The 22,971-nt window shown below is 40.9% G+C and overlaps 2 protein-coding genes across 3 annotated transcripts in view; one reads left to right on the forward strand and one right to left on the reverse strand.

The window, feature by feature from the left end:
• LOC139756854 (clarin-2) overlaps positions 1 to 6,717 on the reverse strand; it is an 89,018-nt gene extending 82,301 nt beyond the window's left edge. The window contains exon 1 of the mRNA XM_071676684.1: positions 6,281 to 6,717. Within this exon, the coding sequence (XP_071532785.1) occupies positions 6,281 to 6,524 (244 nt within the window). The 5' untranslated portion in view covers positions 6,525 to 6,717. The remainder of the gene's footprint in view (positions 1 to 6,280) is intronic.
• Positions 6,718 to 15,772: 9,055 nt separating this feature from the next.
• Positions 15,773 to 22,971, forward strand: part of LOC139756856 (uncharacterized) — a 35,436-nt gene continuing 28,237 nt past the window's right edge. The window contains exon 1 of one of the 2 annotated variants that reach the window (XM_071676685.1): positions 15,773 to 15,864. The gene's annotated coding sequence lies outside the window, so the exon portion shown is untranslated. The remainder of the gene's footprint in view (positions 15,865 to 22,971) is intronic. The other variant, XR_011714451.1, reaches the window with a different exon arrangement.

Below are 22,971 nucleotides of genomic sequence, written 5' to 3' on the forward strand. Positions count from 1 at the left end.
ATCTAAAACACTTCACTTCCTCCAGTTTTTCTCCATTCAAACTCACCTCCCAATTGACTTGACCCTCACCCCTACTGTACCTAATAACCTTGCTCTTATTCACATTTACTCTTAACTTTCTTCTTCCACACACTTTACCAAACTCAGTCACCAGCTTCTGCAGTTTCTCACATGAATCAGCCACCAGCGCTGTATCATCAGCGAACAACAACTGACTCACTTCCCAAGCTCTCTCATCCCCAACAGACTTCATACTTGCCCCTCTTTCCAAAACTCTTGCATTTACCTCCCTAACAACCCCATGTGAGAAATACTTAGAAAAGCAAATGGATTTGTATGTAGCATTTATGGATCTGGAGAAGGCATATGATAGAGTTGATAGAGATGCTCTGTGGAAGGTATTAAGAATATATGGTGTGGGAGGAAAGTTGTTAGAAGCAGTGAAAAGTTTTTATCGAGGATGTAAGGCATGTGTACGTGTAGGAAGAGAGGAAAGTGATTGGTTCTCAGTGAATGTAGGTTTGCGGCAGGGGTGTGTGATGTCTCCATGGTTGTTTAATTTGTTTATGGATGGGGTTGTTAGGGAGGTGAATGCAAGAGTTTTGGAAAGAGGGGCAAGTATGAAGTCTGTTGTGGATGAGAGCGCTTGGAAGTGAGTCAGTTGTTGTTCGCTGATGATACAGCGCTGGTGGCTGATTCATGTGAGAAACTGCAGAAGCTGGTGACTGAGTTTGGTTAAGTGTGTGAAAGAAGAAAGTTAATGGTAAATGTGAATAAGAGCAAGGTTATTAGGTACAGTAGGGTTGAGGGTCAAGTCAATTGGGAGGTAAGTTTGAATGGAGAAAAACTGGAGGAAGTAAAGTGTTTTAGATATCTGGGAGTGGATCTGGCAGCGGATGGAACCATGTAAGCGGAAGTGAATCATAGGGTGGGGGAGGGGGCGAAAAATTCTGGGAGTCTTGAAGAATGTGTGGAAGTCGAGAACATTATCTCGGAAAGCAAAAATGAGTATGTTTGAAGGAATAGTGGTTCCAACAATGTTGTATGGTTGCGAGGCGTGGGCTATGGATAGAGTTGTGCGCAGGAGGGTGGATGTGCTGGAAATGAGATGTTTGAGGAGAATGTGTGGTTTGAGGTGGTTTGATCGAGTAAGTAATGTAAGGGTAAGAGAGATGTGTGGAAATAAAAAAAGCGTGGTTGAGAGAGCAGAAGAGGGTGTTTTGAAATGTTTGGGCACATGGAGAGAATGAGTGATGAAAGATTGACCAAAAGGATATATGTGTCGGAGGTGGAGGGAACGAGGAGAAGTGGGAGACCAAATTTTAGGTGGAAAGATGGAGTGAAAAAGATTTTGAGTGATCGGGGCCTGAACATGCAGGAGGGTGAAAGGCGGGCAAGGAATAGAGTGAATTGGATCGATGTGGTATACCGGGGTTGACGTGCTGTCAGTGGATTGAATCAGGGCATGTGAAGCGTCTGGGGTAAACCATGGAAAGTTGTGTGGGGCCTGGATGTGGATAGGGAGCTGTGGTTTCGGGCATTATTGCATGACAGCTAGAGACTGAGTGTGAACGAATGGGGCCTTTGTTGTCTTTTCCTAGCGCTACCTCGCACACATGAGGGGGGAGGGGGATGGTATTCCATGTGTGGCGAGGTGGCGATGGAAATGAATAAAGGCAGACAGTGTGAATTGTGTGCATGGGTATATATGTATGTGTCTGGTGTGTATATATATGTGTACATTGAGATGTATAGGTAGGTATCTTTGCGTGTGTGGACGTGTATGTATATACATGTGTATGGGGGTGGGTTGGGCCATTTCTTTTGTCTGTTTCCTTGCGCTACCTCGCAAAGGCGGGAGACAGCGACAAAGCAAGATAAATGAAATATAATATATATATATATATATATATATATATATATATATATATATATATATATATATATATATATATATATATATATATATATATATATATATATATATATATATATATATTTACGGCTGACGCAGCTATGTTTGCTTTTCAAGCTGATGGTTCGTAGTATGTGTATGTGTGTGTGTGTGTGTGTGTGTGTGTGTGTGTGTGTGTGTGTGTGTATGTGTGTGTGTGTGTGTGTGTGTGTGTGTGTGTGTGAGTGTGTCTGTGTGTGTGCGAGATAACACTCCAGGGACAGACCCTCTTTAGCTTAACTTTTACCGTGAAATATATATATATATATATATATATATATATATATATATATATATATATATATATATATATATATACCGTATCTCGTCGTACATGGCTTGCACACTACATGCAGTATAGTCTTAAGAATCTGGTATACCAGAACAGCTTCTAGTTTCGTGTTATTTCCATCAATGAAATGATAGAGTTAAGATGCACTTTTATTGAGAGTGGAAGTCTGCACTTGCGGGCCTGATGTTTGAGTCAGTTTTTGTGTCGTTCTCTTTTTTTTTTATATCACTCTCGTCTGATGTTTTTGTAGCCCAGACTGATCATTATCACATCACAGCTCAAGAATTTCAGTCAGATTGGTTGAGCTGAAACTAAAGGTTACATACAGTACGGTAGTTTACATGTATCCTCCATCAACTCTTTGAGTTCTGTGACTGGTACTCGCTACGAAAGGTCGGGGTCTGAACACAGACTTTCCCAGCGCAGAGGAAAGAAAGTAATGATTACATCTTAGGTTCACTCGTTCACTTTGCCCTCATCACTGCCCCACTCTACCACCATCACTGCCCCACTCTACCACCATCACTGCCTCACTCTACCACCATCACTGCCTCACTCTACCACCATCACTGCCCCACTCTGCCACCATCACTGCCCCACTCTACCACTATCACTGCCACACTCTACCACCATCACTGCCCCATTCTACCACCATCACTGCCTCACTCTACCACCATCACTGCCACACTCTGCCACCATCACTGCCCCACTCTACCACTATCACTGCCCCACTCTACCACCATCACTGCCTCACTCTACCACCATCACTGCCTCACTCTACCACCATCACTGCCACACTCTACCACCATCACTGCCACACTCTGTCACCATCACTGCCCCACTCTGCCACCATCACTGCCTCACTCTACCACCATCACTGCCACACTCTATCACCATCACTGCCCCACTCTACCACCATCACTGCCTCACTCTACCACCATCACTGCCACACTCTATCACCATCACTGCCCCACTCTACCACTATCACTGCCCCACTCTGCTACTATCACTGCCCCACTCTGCCACCATCACTACTCTCTCTGCCATCATCACCACTCACTCTGCTGCCATTACTGCCCCACTCTGCCACCATCATTCTCACTCTGCCATCATCACAACTTACTCTGCTACCATCACTATTGCACTCTGCCACAATCCCTACTCACTCTGCCACCATCACTGCCCCACTCTGCCACCATCACTACTCGCTCTGCCACCATCACTGTCCCACTGTCCACTCTGCTAGTCAGACTACAACCCACCTAATAATGATAATAATGATATTGATAATGTGAGGGATCGACGCCTGAACATGCAAGAGGGTGTAATAATCATAATGAATAGATGATTGTGTACACCTTGTGATCAAGGAGACCCGTGTTGACAGTGTCATTCAAATCCCCACACACAATACTAGTCTGATGATACTGATACGTGATGGTGAGGTTCTCTAAGGTGTATCGCTGCAAAGGTGTGTGTGTATGTGTGTGTGTGTATGTGTGTGTGTGTGTGTGTGTGTGTGTGTGTGTGTGTGTGTGTGTGTGTGTGTGTGCGTGTGTGTGAAAGCAGGAACGTCGTAATTTGCATTCATCTGTTTGAATTACGTATTAAAAAAACAATATCTTTTTACACTCTGAATGAAGTTTATACATGGTACTAACGTTCCTTTGCCACACCAACCACATCGCCAGAACTCATGCAACCACACCCCTCCTACCTCCTTAAAGACGCGGAAAAGGGTTAAGAACTCAACGCCTCTCTAAATAAATGGTTTCAAAGGCTTTCCCCAGATGTGGAAAAGGTTTAAGAGCCCATCCCCCCCTCTCTAAATAAACGGTTTCAAGGGCTTTCCCGATGTGTTTATTTTTCTTCACAAACCTCTTGGCGTATATCACAGGCTTTATCTGGCGATCCAGATGTATGATACAGTCTGTGTATCCTTCTCTCTCTCTCTCTCTCTCTCTCTCTCTCTCTCTCTCTCTCTCTCTCTCTCTCTCTCTCTCTCTCTCTCTCTCTCTCTCTCACTCTCTCTCCCCTGTAGTGGCCATGTACCACATGATTTTCGACAGGGTATATCCTTTCCTCCCCATATGCTCTTAATTTGTCCCCTAATTATTAAATACCTTTTTGTAGTTTTAAGTACAAAAATGACCAGTAGTCATAAGACACAAAAGTAGACTCAACCCCATCAACAGAAGAACAACTGCAACATCTGCCGTTATAACGGAGGGAGAAAAACAGTAATATCTCCCGTTGTACCTGTTAAAGACTGTGCCTTCAACTCAAACGAGGAACTGAGTTAGGAAGGCTTCTCTGAGACGACAAGTGATTCAGCCAGGCTTTCTGTGTGCACACATTCATGGTATTTCCCCTACAGATGAACTGTCTTTGTGTGTGTGTGTGTGTGTGTGTGTGTGTGTGTGATTGCTATTTGTGAGTTCCGGGGAGAGAGTTTTACATTATTGTCGCCCCGTCTGTTAACCTTGTGTGTATATATATATATATATATATATATATATATATATATATATATATATATATATATATATATATATATATATATATATATATATATATACATATATATATATATATATATATATATATATATATATATATATATATATATATATATATATATATATATATATATATATATATATATATATGCAGCCTCGAAGCTGTAAGAGCCCTGCCCTTTAAGAGGGGGATTTATATATATATATATATATATATATATATATATATATATATATATATATATATATATATATATATATATATATATATATATGCCACTGGTTGGCTTCATTCAACTCAGTTTTCAAATGTTTTCGTCAAATTCTCGTGTAACAATTTCACATAATCTCCCCCATCAAAATTATTCCCTTAAACCTTTCCCTGGAAACCCTTGCTCCTGTTACCTGGTCACTTTTGATAATGTCATTCACTTACGTAAAACTAATTCTTTCATTATTCACAGGTGTGTCTGTGTCCCCAGGTCAGTGTGGCCAACAGGGTAAACAACAGTTATGTTCAAGAACGGCACAACAGGTAAACGGAAATATCCTCGTAGGTCATTTTTCCCGTTATTTTTAAAGGTAAGAATTTTTTTTTCTTCCTGGAGATAGATACAATACACGATATATGTCACAGCACTTGCCTTGGTAGAAAAAAATAGAAAAACATCATGCACGAAAACGTGTTTCAAATGTAATCAAATATGTGCATCTTTGTTGGTGATAGAAATGTAGATTAATTAGATAACACATAAGGGTCTTTAATGTGATCTAATGTCATTAATTGTGTGACTTCGATCCGGCTGATGGCAAACCTGGAGTAAAGTGTTGTAGGGCCACAACACAGCAGAGGAACACTACAGCCAAGCAGGAGGAAATCAATATACGTGGAAACAGAGGCTTGTATAACCCCCTGATCAATAACTGGGTCCAGTGTACAAGGGAACAAGGAATAGGGAACACACATTACGTGAGGCAAGGGTAGCTTGACCTACCCCTCTATCCATGGGACGTTCGTGAAAACGACCGTACACTTGTTTTGGAAACGTTCATATCCCCATTTCGTGATGCTATTACCCACACATTGCTGGAAAGCATCCCAGAGCCCCTTAGTGTGTCATGCGAAGACCTCCTGCCCCAGCAGGAGCGACAGGCAAGGCACACAGAGCTATGATGCTTATCCCCATTTCGTGATGCTTTACCCACAAATTGCTGGAAAGCATCCCAGAGCCCCTTAGTGTATCATGCGAAGACCTCCTGCCCCAGCAGGAGCGACAGGCAAGGCACACAGAGAGCTGTGATGTTTATCCCCATTTCGTGATGCTATACCCACACATTGCTGGATAGCATCCCAGAGCCCCTTAGTGTATCATGCGAAGACCTCCTGCCCCAGCAGGAGCGACAGGCAAGGGGCACACACAGAGGTGTGATGCCCCGGTGCGAAGCCAGCGATCGCGGGGCTCTCCTTGATACGGTCACTCCTGGCGTTGTAGTCACCAACACTCCGATACTCACCGTCGAATGGATGGAGCCTCATGCCGAAGCCCACGTTGAGGGCCTTCCTTCCCTTGAAGAGGCCGAAGTTGACGTGACCCGTGGAGTTGGGACGCACCTCCAGCGTCTTGTCTGGGTTGAGTCTCTTCTGGACGGCCTCAGCCTCAAGCCAGAACTTGGTGCTCATGGCTGCCGCCATCAGAGATATGCCGAAGCAGCAGCCGAAAAACGTAATGAAGACCATCCCTCGCTTGAGTATATTCATCGTGGAGGCTTTGCCACGCCAGCACGAGAGACATGGACACACGCACACACTACACCACACACACTCACACACACACACACGCACAAGAGGAGACGCGAGTAGGTAAATCCCCTGGGAGGTGCGCCAGACACTACCGCACCACCTCCGTCATGGCCACACCGCCAAGTTTCACTGACGGGGACACACACACACACACACACTCACTCACTCCGACACAGCCGCCACACCTGCCTCGGAATTCTAATCGCCAGGTGAGCCAACTGTACCGAGTGGAGCCCGTTGTCCCCCCCCCCCACCACCTCCTCTTCCTCACCGGTAATGGTGGGGTGCCAACTTATGCTGGTCTGCATTCTCCCCCACCCTCTCTTCTCCCTAACCTCACGAAGGCAAAAGGCACGTATAAACATTGCTCTGATGTACGTTACCGCCTTCGGCGGCATGGAAATAAGTGAATTATCCAGTGAATGAATGACGGAAGGTATGCGTGAAGCCAGTTGCCACTTAGTTTTAACCGATCTGTTCATTCAAGAAGGACTGAAGTCTATCAACGTCATGTGTCGTGGCCAGAGAGGATTATCAAATGCAATAAGAAAAAAAACAAGAGGATCTTGATCCCAACTTATCCCATACAGAAGGAATTCTGGACTAGTAAGAGCAACACGGAACCTGGACATCCCTTTTGCGAAAGATCCAGACAAACTATCCAGCGAAACTCTTTATCCAGACTAGTTCTTTATGAGACATGTCCTCATTTTATATTTCTTCTCCTCCTGCGAAGAAGGGGAGACGACAGAAGTTGTATCTGGGGAAATTAAGAAACACTTGCTAATTAAATTCTCCAAGATGCACGTAAGAGCAGATGCCAGCTGTCCCTCCTTCGATTTTTACAATATTTCTCACCATCCGAATGTCTCAGATATCATCATACATTTTATATAGAATGATCATTGTTGTCCTCCTCTCGCAATAGTCGAGTTCAATGAAAGTTAGGTTACAATGCAAGGAATAAATTAGTTAAGTCCGTGGCTCTGGTGAGGTGAGGTATCTTGTGGTCACCTGGGTGAGGAGAGAGAGAGAGAGAGAGAGAGAGAGAGAGAGAGAGAGAGGATTGGGGGGGTGTGGTAGCGGAAGGGTTGGCAGTCCTGGCCGGGGATGCTCCGTGAGCCTAAGGCCACACCTGCACGGGGTGCCCACCGACTCCCAACGCCCCTTTAGTCGCTCCACGCCCATCGCTGCTCCCTACTTCAATCCCCATCATCTTCCAGACTTCCATATCCTCCCAGATGCATTCCGCCACCGTCCATTATAGTCACTCTCTCACCTGCTCTCACCTCTCCTACCCAGAAAGCAAATGGTTCCGTTTAACAGAAAAACAAACAGTGTTTAATAAGTCTAGATTGTGGTGTACCACAAGGCGAGGCTCTTGGTCCGTTTGTTTACAATCTGAATAAAGTATCGAGGATGAGGAGTACTTTCTGTCACCCTCAAAATCCGCTCATATAATACGAGTAAAAGTGGAATGATACCCAGGAATGTTGAGAGAAGTAATCAGAAACATCTCGCCGCGTTTTTTTGATCTAGTTCGAGGGGTGGCAGACGAAATTCTGCGTGGAGGAATGTACATAAAAGCATTTAGGATTTAGGAACAAAAAGTATACGATTCCACAACATTTGGAAAAGCGTTTCTAGACGTAGATGGGCTATCATTGATGATGATCTGAAACCATCTATGCATGGCACAGCCACGGCTCAGATAACAGTGTTAGGACTGCACAGAACTCGCACTGCAAAACATCTATAAACATTCTCGCTCTCTGTGTTAACTCGCCTGTAACACGTCCTCGTGAGTGTGTGGTACAGTCATGATCTCAACATCATTAAAAAGAGAAAACGAAAGACCAGGAGAGAGAGAGAGAGAGAGAGAGAGAGAGAGAGAGAGAGAGAGAGAGAGAGAGAGAGAGAGAGAGACCAGGAAGTGGGTAGCTAAAACTAAAACAAGCGAACAACAGGAAGAAGGACTGAAGTAAGGGACAACACTCCTCCCCACAGACGTGATGGCTGGCTGTCTAGGACTGAACAGAAGTTGATGAGATTCAAAATCTTAAGAACATAGATCGAAACACACTCTTCGAAGTCTTGTGAGGGGAGGGAGTCCTTAAATGAGAAAGAATATTTTGAAGCTGCGATAAAAAAAGGGGGTGATGGAGAAGTGGAATAAGCTGCCTGATAGTGTTACACAGCACCAAAGAAATGGATTCCTCTACGTTGATAGTAGATGAGTGACTGTCTCCAGTTGCTTGATTTTCACTAACCGTGTCCTTCGACGCCAAGCCAGCCACCGCAATGGATGCCCCATGTTTATCAGGTCAGCGGGTTATAGCTATTTTCTTGTATTTACCTTCAAATTCTCATTATTCGTATGATCCTATCTTACCCAGTGGTACCTGCCACGTTGAATCACGTCTTTGACATAATGTTGTTGATCAACTGTGACCTGTGTGGGACTGTATGTGTTCCATGATCCACAGTCCATTGGGCCTCATCACCTACATCCTCTGCCACACACTGAACCTTTCCCCTGACCCTCATCCTGCTACACCCTGTACCTACTCCTGACCCTCATCCTTGCTACACCCTGTACCCTGACCCACAGAAATAGTCCTGGCCTTCTGTTCTGCGCCTTATCAAAATTAGTACCGTCTAGGAGTTCCCCCACTACTCGCAGATCCGATTCGAAATTCTCTGAGAACGCGCTGGTGTATAGAAATCTGTCGTTTATGATAAGTATTACCCTAGCTGGAATATTCCTACACGGAGATGCACTTTATTGGAATATTCCTAATCAGAAGAGATTCCAATGAAACGTAGAACAGTTCTCTTTCCTGGGCGTAGCAAACTTCATCTCTCACGATTATCTCCTCAACAAAGCTTTGCTCCTCTCCTCTCCTTTCTTCGCTTTTGATCACATTTGTCACTTTCCACCGGCGATGTGATCCATATCAACAGTCATCAAGTTATACTAATATGATCGTTAAAGGTAAAAAGGGGACGGTGCCGTCTAATAAACAAGTACTTCTGCAAGGCTGAAGACTTAAGAAACTTTAACTAGAGGAGAAAACCCATCAAGTAGCCAGATACCATGATGTCTCTAGTACATTTTGATTCCATGTAGAATAAGATATGCAATGAATATCTAATATGATCGCTGGTGCATCGAGCTCGGTAGCAAGGGCTTTGTGGAATGTATGATTGCACGTCCGACACCACGAGAAAAGAATGGTACTCACTGCTTTCCCAATCATTACAGACTAACGCAGCCATCCCCACACTGATAAGGTAAGATCTAACCATTCCAAGTAAATGCAAGTTTCCATTAATGCTTTCCCGAGATTGAAAGAGACACTTACACCCCATACCATTACAATATATTAGTTACCATGTAAAAATTTTACATTTTCTATTATAGAAACCATAGAAGAAAATGAAATTTTATGGTAAACTATAACTTTCACACGAATGGCAACTTGGTGAAAAATGAAAATGAAAATCATATTGATAATTGGCACAATATCTGTTGATATTCACTCACTGGAAGAGCACACATGTTCTAGCTGAGAGATTCTGATGAATTTAATACCAATTGAATCCTTACACTTTGCAGAGTTGACAAAGAGGAGGGATTTCAGTGTAGAACCTCCAACCTCCACAATATCAAGTCTTCATAAGATGAAGAGGGTCTTATCCATAGAGAAATTACAGGTAAAAGCACTCTATGTCAACTGAAATAGGAAGGACGGTTGTAGCGTTAAAAAGTGAATTGTAAATGTGCTTGCGTTAGGCGCGAAGACATTCACAAATTACTGCCCAGCCAAAGACAAGTCTCCATCTGGTATGATTCGGATTGTATAGAGCTGTCTGTATTCGGTCAGTTGATCGATTCATAAGCTGAATGAAACCATAGCATAGCAAGAAAAAGATTTGACTGTGAGGCCAAGGTGTAGTTAATTCCCTATACTGTTGTATTATACAAAAAGCCATCGTTCATCTAGACGATGGAATCCGAGTGAATCCGAGCTTTGCGGATGTGATGGGCAAGGTCAGATGTCTGTAAAGAGATCGGAATGTAGTTACCACATGAGGGGGATCTGTCCCCAACAAGGTCAAATTCTGAAAACTCCATAGACACCTTAACACACTGTTTACCTCTTAAATCAAATGATGTACAGAGTCGTCCAGATAAGCGCGTCTTTTTAAAATTGAAAAATGTAGCCAGTAACAAGAACACACATGCCATCAGTCACGTTCAGACTTTGTCTTCTATATATATATATATATATATATATATATATATATATATATATATATATATATATATATATATATATATATATATATATATATATATATATATATATAAACTGATACATCGCATCACTTTATCATTGCCTCGAAAATATGCAAGTTTCTACAGATAAATTATCACGTTTAAGATAATTTGTATCATTCGAACATAAAGATTAAATGAATGGAGAAAATAACATCAAGAGGCAAAAAGCATTTCCTTCAGAGTCTCCTCGAGTTTATATTTCGCCAGCAGGAGTACACAAGTCAGGAATTAACCTTTAAATTTTTCCTGTTAATGTTTTTGTATATTTCGTATACAACATTAAAGATTATTCCTCATTCCTTTACATCTCATTGGAATTCTTTTTTGAGTATAGAAAATACTGTGCTATATGGCAGAAGAAATGAATTGCTGCTAAAATAGAGTAGAATGTCATGATTAGAAAAATGAAGAATGTTCTGAACACGTCCATGTAAAGTGGCCGGACATGGTAGTGGTGTATATATCACCCCGAGTGTTCAATTACTGTTTTTTGTAAGTTAACTTTCAAACACTCGTAGTGACGATAAACCACCCTTTTCAGTTATGGGTACATGCAAATTTCGCCCATATATATATATCTAATTTATTTTCTTAACGAAAGAAATAGCCATCGTGATTAATAACATTCACCCCGGCCTTGGAGGGAGGGCCAGGGAGTGGAGTTGGGGCAAGACGATGCCCGTCGTCATCGTGCTGGTGTTGCCTCACTCGCGCGAGCTTCAACATGCCCCCAACTGTGGGCGAGTCTGGCTCAACTGGTACTGCTGGAGTCGACATAATTAAGCATAGAATCCCACAGGATAGTATTCAATTCTTTATCCTTAACGTCGTTATATATATATATATATATATATATATATATATATATATATATATATATATATATATATATATATATATATATATATATATATATTATTTATTTATTTATTTTATTATACTTTGTCGCTGTCTCCCGCGTTTGCGAGGTAGCGCAAGGAAACAGACGAAAGAAATGGCCCAACCCCCCCCCCATACACATGTATATACATACGTCCACACACGCAAATATACATACCTACACAGCTTTCCATGGTTTACCCCAGTCGCTTCACATGCCTTGATTCACTCCACTGACAGCACGTCAACCCCGGTATACCACATCGCTCCAATTCACTCTATTCCTTGCCCTCCTTTCACCCTCCTGCATGTTCAGGCCCCGATCACACAAAATCTTTTTTACTCCATCTTTCCACCTCCAATTTGGTCTCCCTCTTCTCCTCGTTCCCTCCACCTCCGACACATATATCTCTTGGTCAATCTTTCCTCACTCATTCTCTCCATGTGCCCGAACCATTTCAAAACACCCTCTTCTGCTCTCTCAACCACGCTCTTTTTATTTCCACACATCTCTCTTACCCTTACGTTACTTACTCGATCAAACCACCTCACACCACACATTGTCCTCAAACATCTCATTTCCAGCACATCCATCCTCCTGCGCACAACTCTATCCATAGCCCACGCCTCGCAACCATACTAACATTGTTGGAACCACTATTCCCTCAAACATACCCATTTTTGCTTTCCGAGATAATGTTCTCGACTTCCACACATTCTTCAAGGCTCCCAGAATTTTCGCCCCCTCCCCCACCCTATGATCCACTTCCGCTTCCATGGTTCCATCCGCTGCCAGATCCACTCCCAGATATCTAAAACACTTCACTTCCTCCAGTTTCTCTCCATTCAAACTCGCCTCCCAATTGACTTGACCCTCAACCCTACTGTACCTAATAACCTTGCTCTTATTCACATTCACTCTTAACTTTCTTCTTTCACACACTTTACCAAACTCAGTCACCAGCTTCTGCAGTTTCTCACATGAATCAGCCACCAGCGCTGTATCATCAGCGAACAACAACTGACTCACTTCCCAAGCTCTCTCATCCCCAACAGACTTCATACTTGCCCCTCTTTCCAAAACTCTTGCATTCACCTCCCTAACAACCCCATCCATAAACAAATTAAACAATATATATACTGGGAGGGATCACAATTTTGCGCGTGATCAAGTATATTCCTGAGCCCACAGAGAAAATGAAACACGATAGCGTGTTTCATTTTCCCCGTGGACTCTTAGGAATATATATATATATATATATATATATATATATATATATATATATATATATATATATATATATATATATATATATATATATTTTATCCCTGGGGATTGGGGAGAAAGAATACTTCCCACGTATTCCCTGCGTGTCGTAGAAGGCGACTAAAAGGGGAGGGAGCGGGGGGGGCTGGAAATCCTCCCCTCTTGTTTTTTTTTTTTTTTTATTTTCCAAAAGAAGGAACAGAGAAGGGGGCCAGGTGAGGATGTTCCCTCAGAGGCCCAGTCCTCTGTTCTTAACGCTACCTTGCTGATGCGGGAAATGGCGAATAGTTTGAAAAAAAGAAAAAAAATTATATATATATATATATATATATATATATATATATATATATATATATATATATATATATATATATATAGTGTGTGTGTGTGTGTGTGTGTGTGTTATTATGAGTCCACGAGGACTCAGAAATATACTTCATCACGCGCAAAATTGCGATCCTTTTTCAGTATATATGCGTGTGTGTGCTCTGATAACCACGAGGAAATTTGAGACACGGTTAAGACCTTGTCCTCTTATAAGTGATGAATCTCTCAATGCAATTCTGTTTTTGAACGAATGTTTTGGTGGACGTGATCGCATCCTTTATTCAAAGCGCACATACAATGGTCAGTCAAGATACACAGCCACTTTAACTTATCGACGCAGCTGGGGGGTAATGAGGGGAAGGACTGTGGTCTGCTGACACATACCAAGAACTGTAGCAGGTTGTATGATGTCAGTGTACATTTGGAGAACGATAAGAGACGCCATCGTCCAATCAGCATGAAGGACCGTATCAGGTAGGCGTTGCTGTGTTTATTCCAACATCGACACAGTTATGGCACGGCTCAAGGACTATGAGTGACCTCAACTTTGATGTTATTTGGCTCATGGTCTGTCTACCACTCTTTTTCCTACTTTTTTCCCCCCACTGATCTCCTCATTCTACAGATTTTATACCTTTCTTCGACTAAGATGCACCTGCTATGTGGCCTTGAAATGCACCTCACCCCGAAATCCGAGAACCTGTGCGTAGCCTGTTGCCTACGGGATTTCAAATTCTTTACTGATTATCCTTGAGTAGATTACTATCTATCATGTGGTGATGGTTCTGTCTCCGCCAGAGGCATATAGTAGAGGTTACTTTTGCGGGAATAGAAGCATTTGTCCCCTACCCCTTCAAGATGACCTTTTCCTCTAAGAAACTGCCTGGGAATCTTGTTTAGATGTCGACACTCCTTTTCTTCTTAATAGTTGCATCGTCTGTTGAAAGGATTGATCCGCCCTACGCCACAATGTTGGTTTTCTCTCCCTCTTCTACAGGTATCACTTTGGTTTTTGCTCCCGAGAGCTGGCTGCTTGTGTGCCCCCACCATTAACTAGACCAAGCAATAGTCGCTAAGCTGCTGCGTCGCATGGTTACTGTGTGGCAGTTGGCACACAGGAATGGAGCATTTTGATAACTGTTTCTTTCCCTACACCTCGAAGAAAGCTTTGGAACCCTCTTCCCTCTCATGTCTTTCCCTGGAACCACGATCTGGCACTTGTTTCAAAAGGACATGTATTTCATTTCCTTCATGATTCGTAAAGATGTCTCCTTACCTCTTCTTTTTCCTTCTCGTTAACATTCTATTTCAATTACGGCCCGTCCCCGATGTGGACTAAGTCCGTGGCCGGAGCCTCCAACGTAAAAAAGAAAAAAAGAATAGATCGTGTGTATGAAATTTGCGATATGCCCGTTTTATTTAAGACATTTCAGGAAGCGCTATTTCTTTTAGTTGCTTACAGATTCAAGAAAGCTACTCTGGTAGATTTCGCTTGCTGAAACTTTGAATGCTCACTCATGTCCCCCAACGATCTATTTCATATTTCTTTTTAAGAATGAATATATACTTTACTAAGTAGTTCGGGAAGAGTCTAGATTAGACGTTATCTTAGAGCACGTTAACATATACCATTTATGAGCGACTGAAAATAAATCAGGGGGGAAGCTTGTATACTGCAGTTTATAGTCAAACTTGGAAACAAATTTATCATTTGTACATCAGAAAGTGTTCATGGGAATAAATACTCGCAATAAACATCAGGAACTATTTTCAAGTACGTGAATAATCAGTAGATGATTGCGAGTTTCTGATAAGGGCCTCATAATTACACTTGCTAAGCACCTCCAAAACACCATCTAGCGGTACACATATCATGTTTTACTTTGAAGCTCCTTGTTTGTCTAATTCTCCTAGGTTTGTATGGTATTATTGTAATGAATTTTGTTCAAAAGAGTTTTACGAGAATGATAGTATTACCCGTGCCCAGTTTGGTCATTAGCATACCCTATTGATGTGAGGGAAAGTAATGCGAGAATAAGCTTAGTACAAGGCTGCTCACCGGTGCGCTTTGTGATAAGAGGCAATGCCCATGCACGAAGGGGTTCTATTATCCTTGGGGAAATATTATGTGAGTAATTTTCCTGCAAAATATTAAGAGACCATCACATTCATTGTTTTTAATCACGCTCCACATGATATAAAAGTTAAATTTCGATCTACAGATGTCAGTCAAACCCTCGACTTGAAGTGCATCTGCGGTAAATTTGTGTTACCCAAGACATTTCATAATTATCTTATATAACTTCATGCATTTTACAGTGTTTTTATTAATTTCAAAATAATATGGTGAAATAACAAAGGAGAAAATATATTAATGACCCTCCTAGTCGAAGTTCCGACACTGACGTTAAGGCTGAATTTGGTGGAATCAGCTGTGTTCTGTTTTGATTCTTGTCGAAAGTTATTTTACCCTGAATGAGGTGAGTTGGAAATTCTGGTTTTGTCAGCGCGCTGATGCTTTTTCTGCAGGAGTGAGTAAATCCGGCCAACACTCCAATACTATCATTTATACCTGAAGCGCTAAAATAAAAAGAGATTAAAATCCATTGGTAGACAACTCGTCTTAGGAGCCTGGCATCGACAGGAGGCAACGGATTTTCTCACCAATCGCCACTATCAGAGGTTTCCTTCCAATGTTAAGAAGTGTTGGAGCTTATATGATGGTAAATTAATGTGTGGCATGTTGTTGAAGGCAAAGGTTTGGTGTTTTGCGTTCATTATTGGTGGGTGATTGAGTCTTTGATGGAGCATTTTCCCTCTGAACGAATTGTTACTTCCGCCTAACCAAGCCTGTATTTCCCGACAACAGAGTGTTAAACTTGTACTCATCGCATGTACTCAAGAGTGCAGGAGTGGCGTGCCCAGAGAGGAAATCAACAATGTCCTATGTAGCCTACTATAAGGTAAATATTAGAATGTTTAGAAATATCAGTACAACAAAGATGAATGTCGAGGGAGTCAGAGGGAAATACTTGGGAGAATGTTGGAGATGGACGTATCGAGTGATAGGACTGTAGGTCTCTGACCGGCACTGAGTGTCAGGGTGAATGTGGAATGAGCTAGCCACAGGTTAACGTGGTGTCAGAGTGCATGTGGAATGATATTCAACCACAAATGTCTAGTATCAGTGTGGGATCCTGTTGCATGAGGTACCCCAGTTTTCTCGTGTAAATTACAGTCTATCGGTCACATTTTAAGCCCAGTTGCCATACAAACACTTTGCTATGCATAGTAGATATGCACTGACATTGATATTTATATATATATAATATATACAATGATTCATTCAAAGATATTTAGTGTAGAAAGGGTCTTATCACCAAGTTACATTATATTAAATGTATGACTGTTAATTGATAATTTAGTTTCACTCAGTTATTGTAATCTTGATTATATAACCTACATTGTGTTATGGAGTTCCTGATTGTGAAGATTATATACCAGATTTGCACAAGATGAAAATTTGCCTTAGTGTACTGAAGTTAGGCTCAGCTCTGTGAATTATTGTATTGAATTAGGTTGTTGGAATCAACTCTGGGATATATAATGTCCTGAAATCTTAAGTTAAGCACCTGCCAAACTTTGACAATTCTTATATTATTCAGGCAGGAAGGCAGGGTAAGTTGAGATTTAGGGATGATTATTTACTTTCCTTGTACCACCTAATTAATCGATATTTTAAGAAGTAACTTTGTATGGCGGTGATTTATTTGATAGAATGACAAATATGTGTAGGGAGAAGATTTTGTGCTTGAATTGCGAAAGAAGTGAGAAGAGAATGGTATATATTAATTTTTTGTTCTGCATCATTAGATAAGTTAATGGGAGGGCACTGAAATCCAATAGTGTGATAAGGACAACAAGAGGAAATCCATTATACTTCGTGGGGTAACATAACATTTGACAATCTCATAGAATCTAGTTTTTGATGTTGAGTGATTTTGTTTTGCAGTACCTTTGTAGTGTTTAGAGAATACAGTGAGAGTTCTGGAGCATGCATTATTGTTTATTCTGCTATATTACGATGTGATAGTGGTAAGAATTATGAATATAAAGGACTGATGTAAAAGAATGTGAAACATCAGAAATCAACACTAACTATGAAAACCTCTCATAACCTCTCTGTCAAGTTTTTTTATTAATGTTCAGTTTTGTAGTTGAAATATACTAGTCAGACTCATGTTTGAACATCATGTTGCTGCTTACAGTTGTCAGGAAATAGACAGTAGACCAGGAGGCGATCTCGTTTCACTACTTTCCATCCTTCCCCCAAGCAGCCATTCCAGGCGATTCGCAGTAGTGGACTAGTTTAAACTTTATATATCTGCTATGGTAGTGAGTAGTATGATGAGGAATCCAAGTCTCCAGTAAAAGATAAGAGTGATGGATCGGTTATACTAGCTGGAAAGCAGTGATTAAGTGATTACATAATGTACAAGAAGAAGCAGCAGGAGGTCAGAAGAAAGGTGTAGAGGCTGAAAAATAGAAAGAATTACAAATGGGGTGAGAGAATATCATCAGACTTTAGGAGAATAAGAAAATGCTTTGGAAGGAATTGAATATTGTGAGAAGAACAAGAGAGCAAACGGTGCATCATCAGCAGAAGCAGGTGGGAAAGCGATACCAAGCAGAGGTAAAGGAGAGGTGGACTGAATATTTTGAGGGATTGTAGAATATGTTAGATGATAGGGTAGCATATATGAAGTGTATGGGACATGGAGGTATGTGGAGCAAGGAAATCAAGGCAGTGGTTCAAGGAAGAGAGAAAAGGGATACTGTGGTGTGGCCATGTGTACAGTGGTGTTCAAAGGTACTAGAGTGGATAGGAATGCAGCTAAATTCTTCAAGAAAGGGAGTGACAGTGTTGGTCATTACTTAATCAGGATTTTCAGTGTAATTATTGCTCAAGATGAGGTGCCTAAGGACGAGGGCTGGTAGAATGCATGTATAACACCATTATATAAAGCAAGGGGCAGGAAAGTCAATGCTGAGATTACAAAGTATACCCGGCAATATGTGAGAGTGGTAACTGAGAGAATGGTGGCAAGCACAGTGCATCAGACTGGGGAGAAGCATTGAGAATTTAGTTGTGTTTGCTTAACAGTTGGCTGGCCAGCACCTTCGTCCTGTGCCAGTGGGATGGTTGATGCAGAAATGCTAAGGCAGTAAACCTATGCTAGCTTATTTGGTTCCCTGTAAGTGCTTAATTGATGGTCACTCTTTATTGCTTCTTATAGATTCTGTAGTCATGCCTTCTGATTGACCAAATATGGAGCATAAAGAAATCTACAAGGTTTACAACCCAAAGTCCATGTGTGATCTTGAATACCTCAGTCAGGTCACTTCTTCATACTACTTCTCCATTGTCACTTAATTTTTTTTTAATCCATTCTTCATGCTATTTAAATGCCCACCAATTATTTTTGTTATTATTCATTGTTTGTATTCATTATTGTTTTGACATAATTAGAATATGGGCAATAGACCTGCACCTATTGATGGATGTACTAGAAATTTATTGAGGCAGGCTTTTTTTTTTTACCTGCTTTTACCCTTAAAAGGCTTCCCAATACTGCTCACTATTTAGTTTTATTTCTTGATATTATCTTTAGTATGATAACTAGGTCTCACTGATTCATGAATTGTAACACTATTGTCATTTTTTAATGTCATCATTGGTAGTTATTTCAACTTCCAGTGCATACATGTTTCTAATGTTGGTACATATAATGTGCAGACACTTACATTTGTCCATGTTTAAGGATATCAACCAGTCTTGTGACCACTGATGAAGTATCTTAAGACCTTGCAGCAGAACATGTATTTCAGTGGGTTTACATGCCTTTGTAAGCATTATAACATCAACAGCAAATTTAAGAATGTCACAATATCATTATCTGTATTGTTGTTTACATTGCAAAAGGGGTTAGTCCAAGAACTGAACTTTTTGGTTTGCCACTTACCCACCTATTATCCCTTATTACTACCCTCTATTTTTTTGTGTTTGCCTTGCTTCTATCCAACTATGTACTTTTAGACACTTCATGGGCCTCAACTTCCTTAATCAATAGAACAAGTGGAAATTTTTCAAAGACTTTAGAAAGGTATAGGTATTAAGCATCAACAGGTAGTGTTCATCATTATAATTTGTTACTGTTTCAAGGAAGTTCATTAGGGTTTTTAGGCAAGGCTTTCCTTGAGCAAATCCATGCTATATCTAATTAACTTATGTTTCAGGTGTCACTGATCAGTTAATCCATAATTTTCCTAACGTGATAGAATGCTGATTGGTCAATGGCTTGGCTGTGGTAACTAATGATAATGAATGATTCAGATTATTGTTGATTAGAAGCATGGCATTGATCAATGAAAATGAGTAAAGCATGGAAATTACTTGTTTTCATTGTTACTAAACTGTTTGGAGGATTGATTATATAACTGCCTGCTAGTTTTAGAAAGCATGAAATTTCACAAATAAAAGTAGTGGCTCTTATACTTATTGAACGTGGGGATATTGGTTTTAGTAATACTCATCCTGTCCACAAACATACAGTCTCTCCTCGTCACACATAACATTTGACACCACTTAACTCACACAAATCATTCTTTGTAAATAGGTTTCCCTTTAGCAGCGTTAAGTGCAGGCCCAGCCTTTTGGCAAAATGTTAGGAGATTAGGAGGAACAGACAGTAGTAGTGATGGTGATCATGGTTGCTTTGTTCATAGTGTTCACTAAATCCTCAAAATACTTATTATCGCCCAGTCGGGCATTCACAAACACTAACACTTGCGATCACTTATTCTTATTTTTGGAACTGATTTTGTGTAATATTTTAATGTTTCGTTGTTCTCAGCTATCTTTGTATCTTATTGATGGATAGGTGGCAAACATTATTTTTTACTTACATATTTTGTAATTGATTTTGTATAATATCATTTATCAACCATGCAAACAAATGTGAGCCTTACCTCAGAGTATATTGCCATTTCTGCATAACAAATTTGGTGAAAACCCATGTACTCATTTATGAACAGAGACATGCTGAACTCTCCTGCTGTGGTACAGGCCATGCATGGAATTTGAAACACACTCATTCTGGATACTAGTCTGCCCACTTTGTTTGCAGGTTTATAAGCTCTACATTTTGCAGCTTTGGTATCACGGAGGATCTTGCAACAGAAGATAAGAGGATCCTGCCAGCCTCTTTCACCACCATCAGAAGCCAGTAACAGAGACCAGCACTGAGGAAGATGGCAGTCCATGGCAACACAGAGGTGTGCAGAGAATATGGTGCTACAAAGCAATGCCAGTATTTCCAGCAAAGCTGGCTGAACTTGTATCCCTGGCTTGCATTTGGCAATGGGGACTTAATGTTCTGTTGTGCATGTAGGAAGCACAAACATATAATGAAGTCCACCAAGGCAAAGTTTATCAAGGAGAGTGACATGATCCTGAAGGATCCACTGGTCATTCCAAGTGTGTCAGTGTCAAGAATGCTAAGTACCACCTCTAGGAGACCCTTCAAGCCATTTTATGCCAGAGAATGAACAGTTTGCAGCATGAGAAGTTCACTGCATTCTTCAGCTCATTATACACCACTACCAAGTACAACTGGCATCTCTGAACCTTTTAACATTTTATTAGCTCCAGCAGAGGAATGGTCTGGATCTGCGAGAGAACTATATGAACACTCATGGTGCAAACTAGCACCAGGACACAGGAATCTACCAGTGTCAGTTTATGAGTGTGAAGGCAGTGGTACTAACAAATGGGAGGGGAAGCACCTTATGAAAGGATATGTACTTTAAGTAGAAGTATGAACAGGAATATTTTGCCATTTTCATGAAATATTTCACTTAGAATGAAGTCGATTTGTGAAGTGATGATATATATATTTGGTTTTGTAAAATTACAATAATTTATGGCTAACACAACATCTGAAAAGTAACACTTTGTATTTCTTTAAAATGTGTGTTGTGTTAAATTTCATTGCATTGTAAAACTGGCCATTTGTCAAACTGTTCGAACCCCACAGCTAAAAAGAAGAAAATCAGCACTATTAACTAAAGAATTATCAGGGCAGTAATGACATGTCAGGATAGGAAATATCAGAAGTTCAAGCTCTGAGAAATTAATACCTGACATAATTATGTTATGGCTCTGTGTCGGTCCTGACTACCTTGCTTCTTAGGAAATGGTGAAGTGGTAGGAAAAATATTTCTAATCTACATATAGGCCAATAGGGGAACTTGAGTAAGGTTTTTCATTGGTTATTATGATTTTATACATGCTTAACCTACTTTTACATGATAATTATCCTCACATTTTCCTTGGTACATTATAAATAATCCTCAATATTGTAACTTTTATGTTAACAGAGACAGTGCAGGTAACTGAGGCCCTGATCAAGGCCATCTCACTCATGCTATATATGTTTTATTTTTTATATTGCTTTGTTGCTGTCTCCCCCGTTTGCGAGGTAGCGCAAGGAAACAGACAAAAGAAATGGCCCAACCCACCCCCATATATATATATATATATATATATATATATATATATATATATATATATATTTTTTTTTTTTTTTTTATACTTTGTTGCTGTCTCCCGCGTTTGCGAGGTAGCGCATATATATATATATATATATATATATATATATATATATATATATATATATATATATATATATACATACCTACACAACTTTCCATGGTTTACCCCAGACGCTTCACATGCCTTGATTCAATCCACTGACAGCATGTCAACCCCGGTATACCACATCGCTCCAATTCACTCTATTCCTTGCCCTCCTTTCACCCTCCTGCATGTTCAGGCCCCAATCACACAAAATCTTTTTCACTCCATCTTTCCACCTCCAATTTGGTCTCCCACTTTTCCTCGTTCCCTCCACCTCCGACATATATCCTCTTGGTCAATCTTTCCTCACTCATTCTCTCCATGTGCCCAAACCATTTCAAAACACCCTCTTCTGCTCTCTCAACCATGCTCTTTTTAGTTCCACACATCTCTCTTACCCTTACGTTACTTACTCGATCAAACCACCTCACACCACACATTGTCCTCAAACATCTCATTTCCAGCACATCCATCCTCCTGCGCACAACTCTATCCATAGCCCACGCCTCGCAACCATACAACATTGTTGGAACCACTATTCCTTCAAACATACCCATTTTTGCTTTCCGAGATAATGTTCTCGACTTCCACACTTTCTTCAAGGCTCCTAGAATTTTCGCCCCCTCCCCCACCCTATGATCCACTTCCACTTCCATGGTTCCATCCGCTGCCAGATCCACTCCCAGATATCTAAAACACTTCACTTCCTCCAGTTTTTCTCCATTCAAACTTACCTCCCAATTGACTTGACCCTCAACCCTACTGTACCTAATAACCTTGCTCTTATTCACATTTACTCTTAACTTTCTTCTTTCACACACTTTACCAAACTCAGTCACCAGCTTCTGCAGTTTCTCACATGAATCAGCCACCAGCGCTGTATCATCAG

This window comes from Panulirus ornatus, chromosome 23 (genome assembly GCF_036320965.1).
Source record: "Panulirus ornatus isolate Po-2019 chromosome 23, ASM3632096v1, whole genome shotgun sequence".
NCBI classification, from domain to species: domain Eukaryota; kingdom Metazoa; phylum Arthropoda; class Malacostraca; order Decapoda; family Palinuridae; genus Panulirus; species Panulirus ornatus.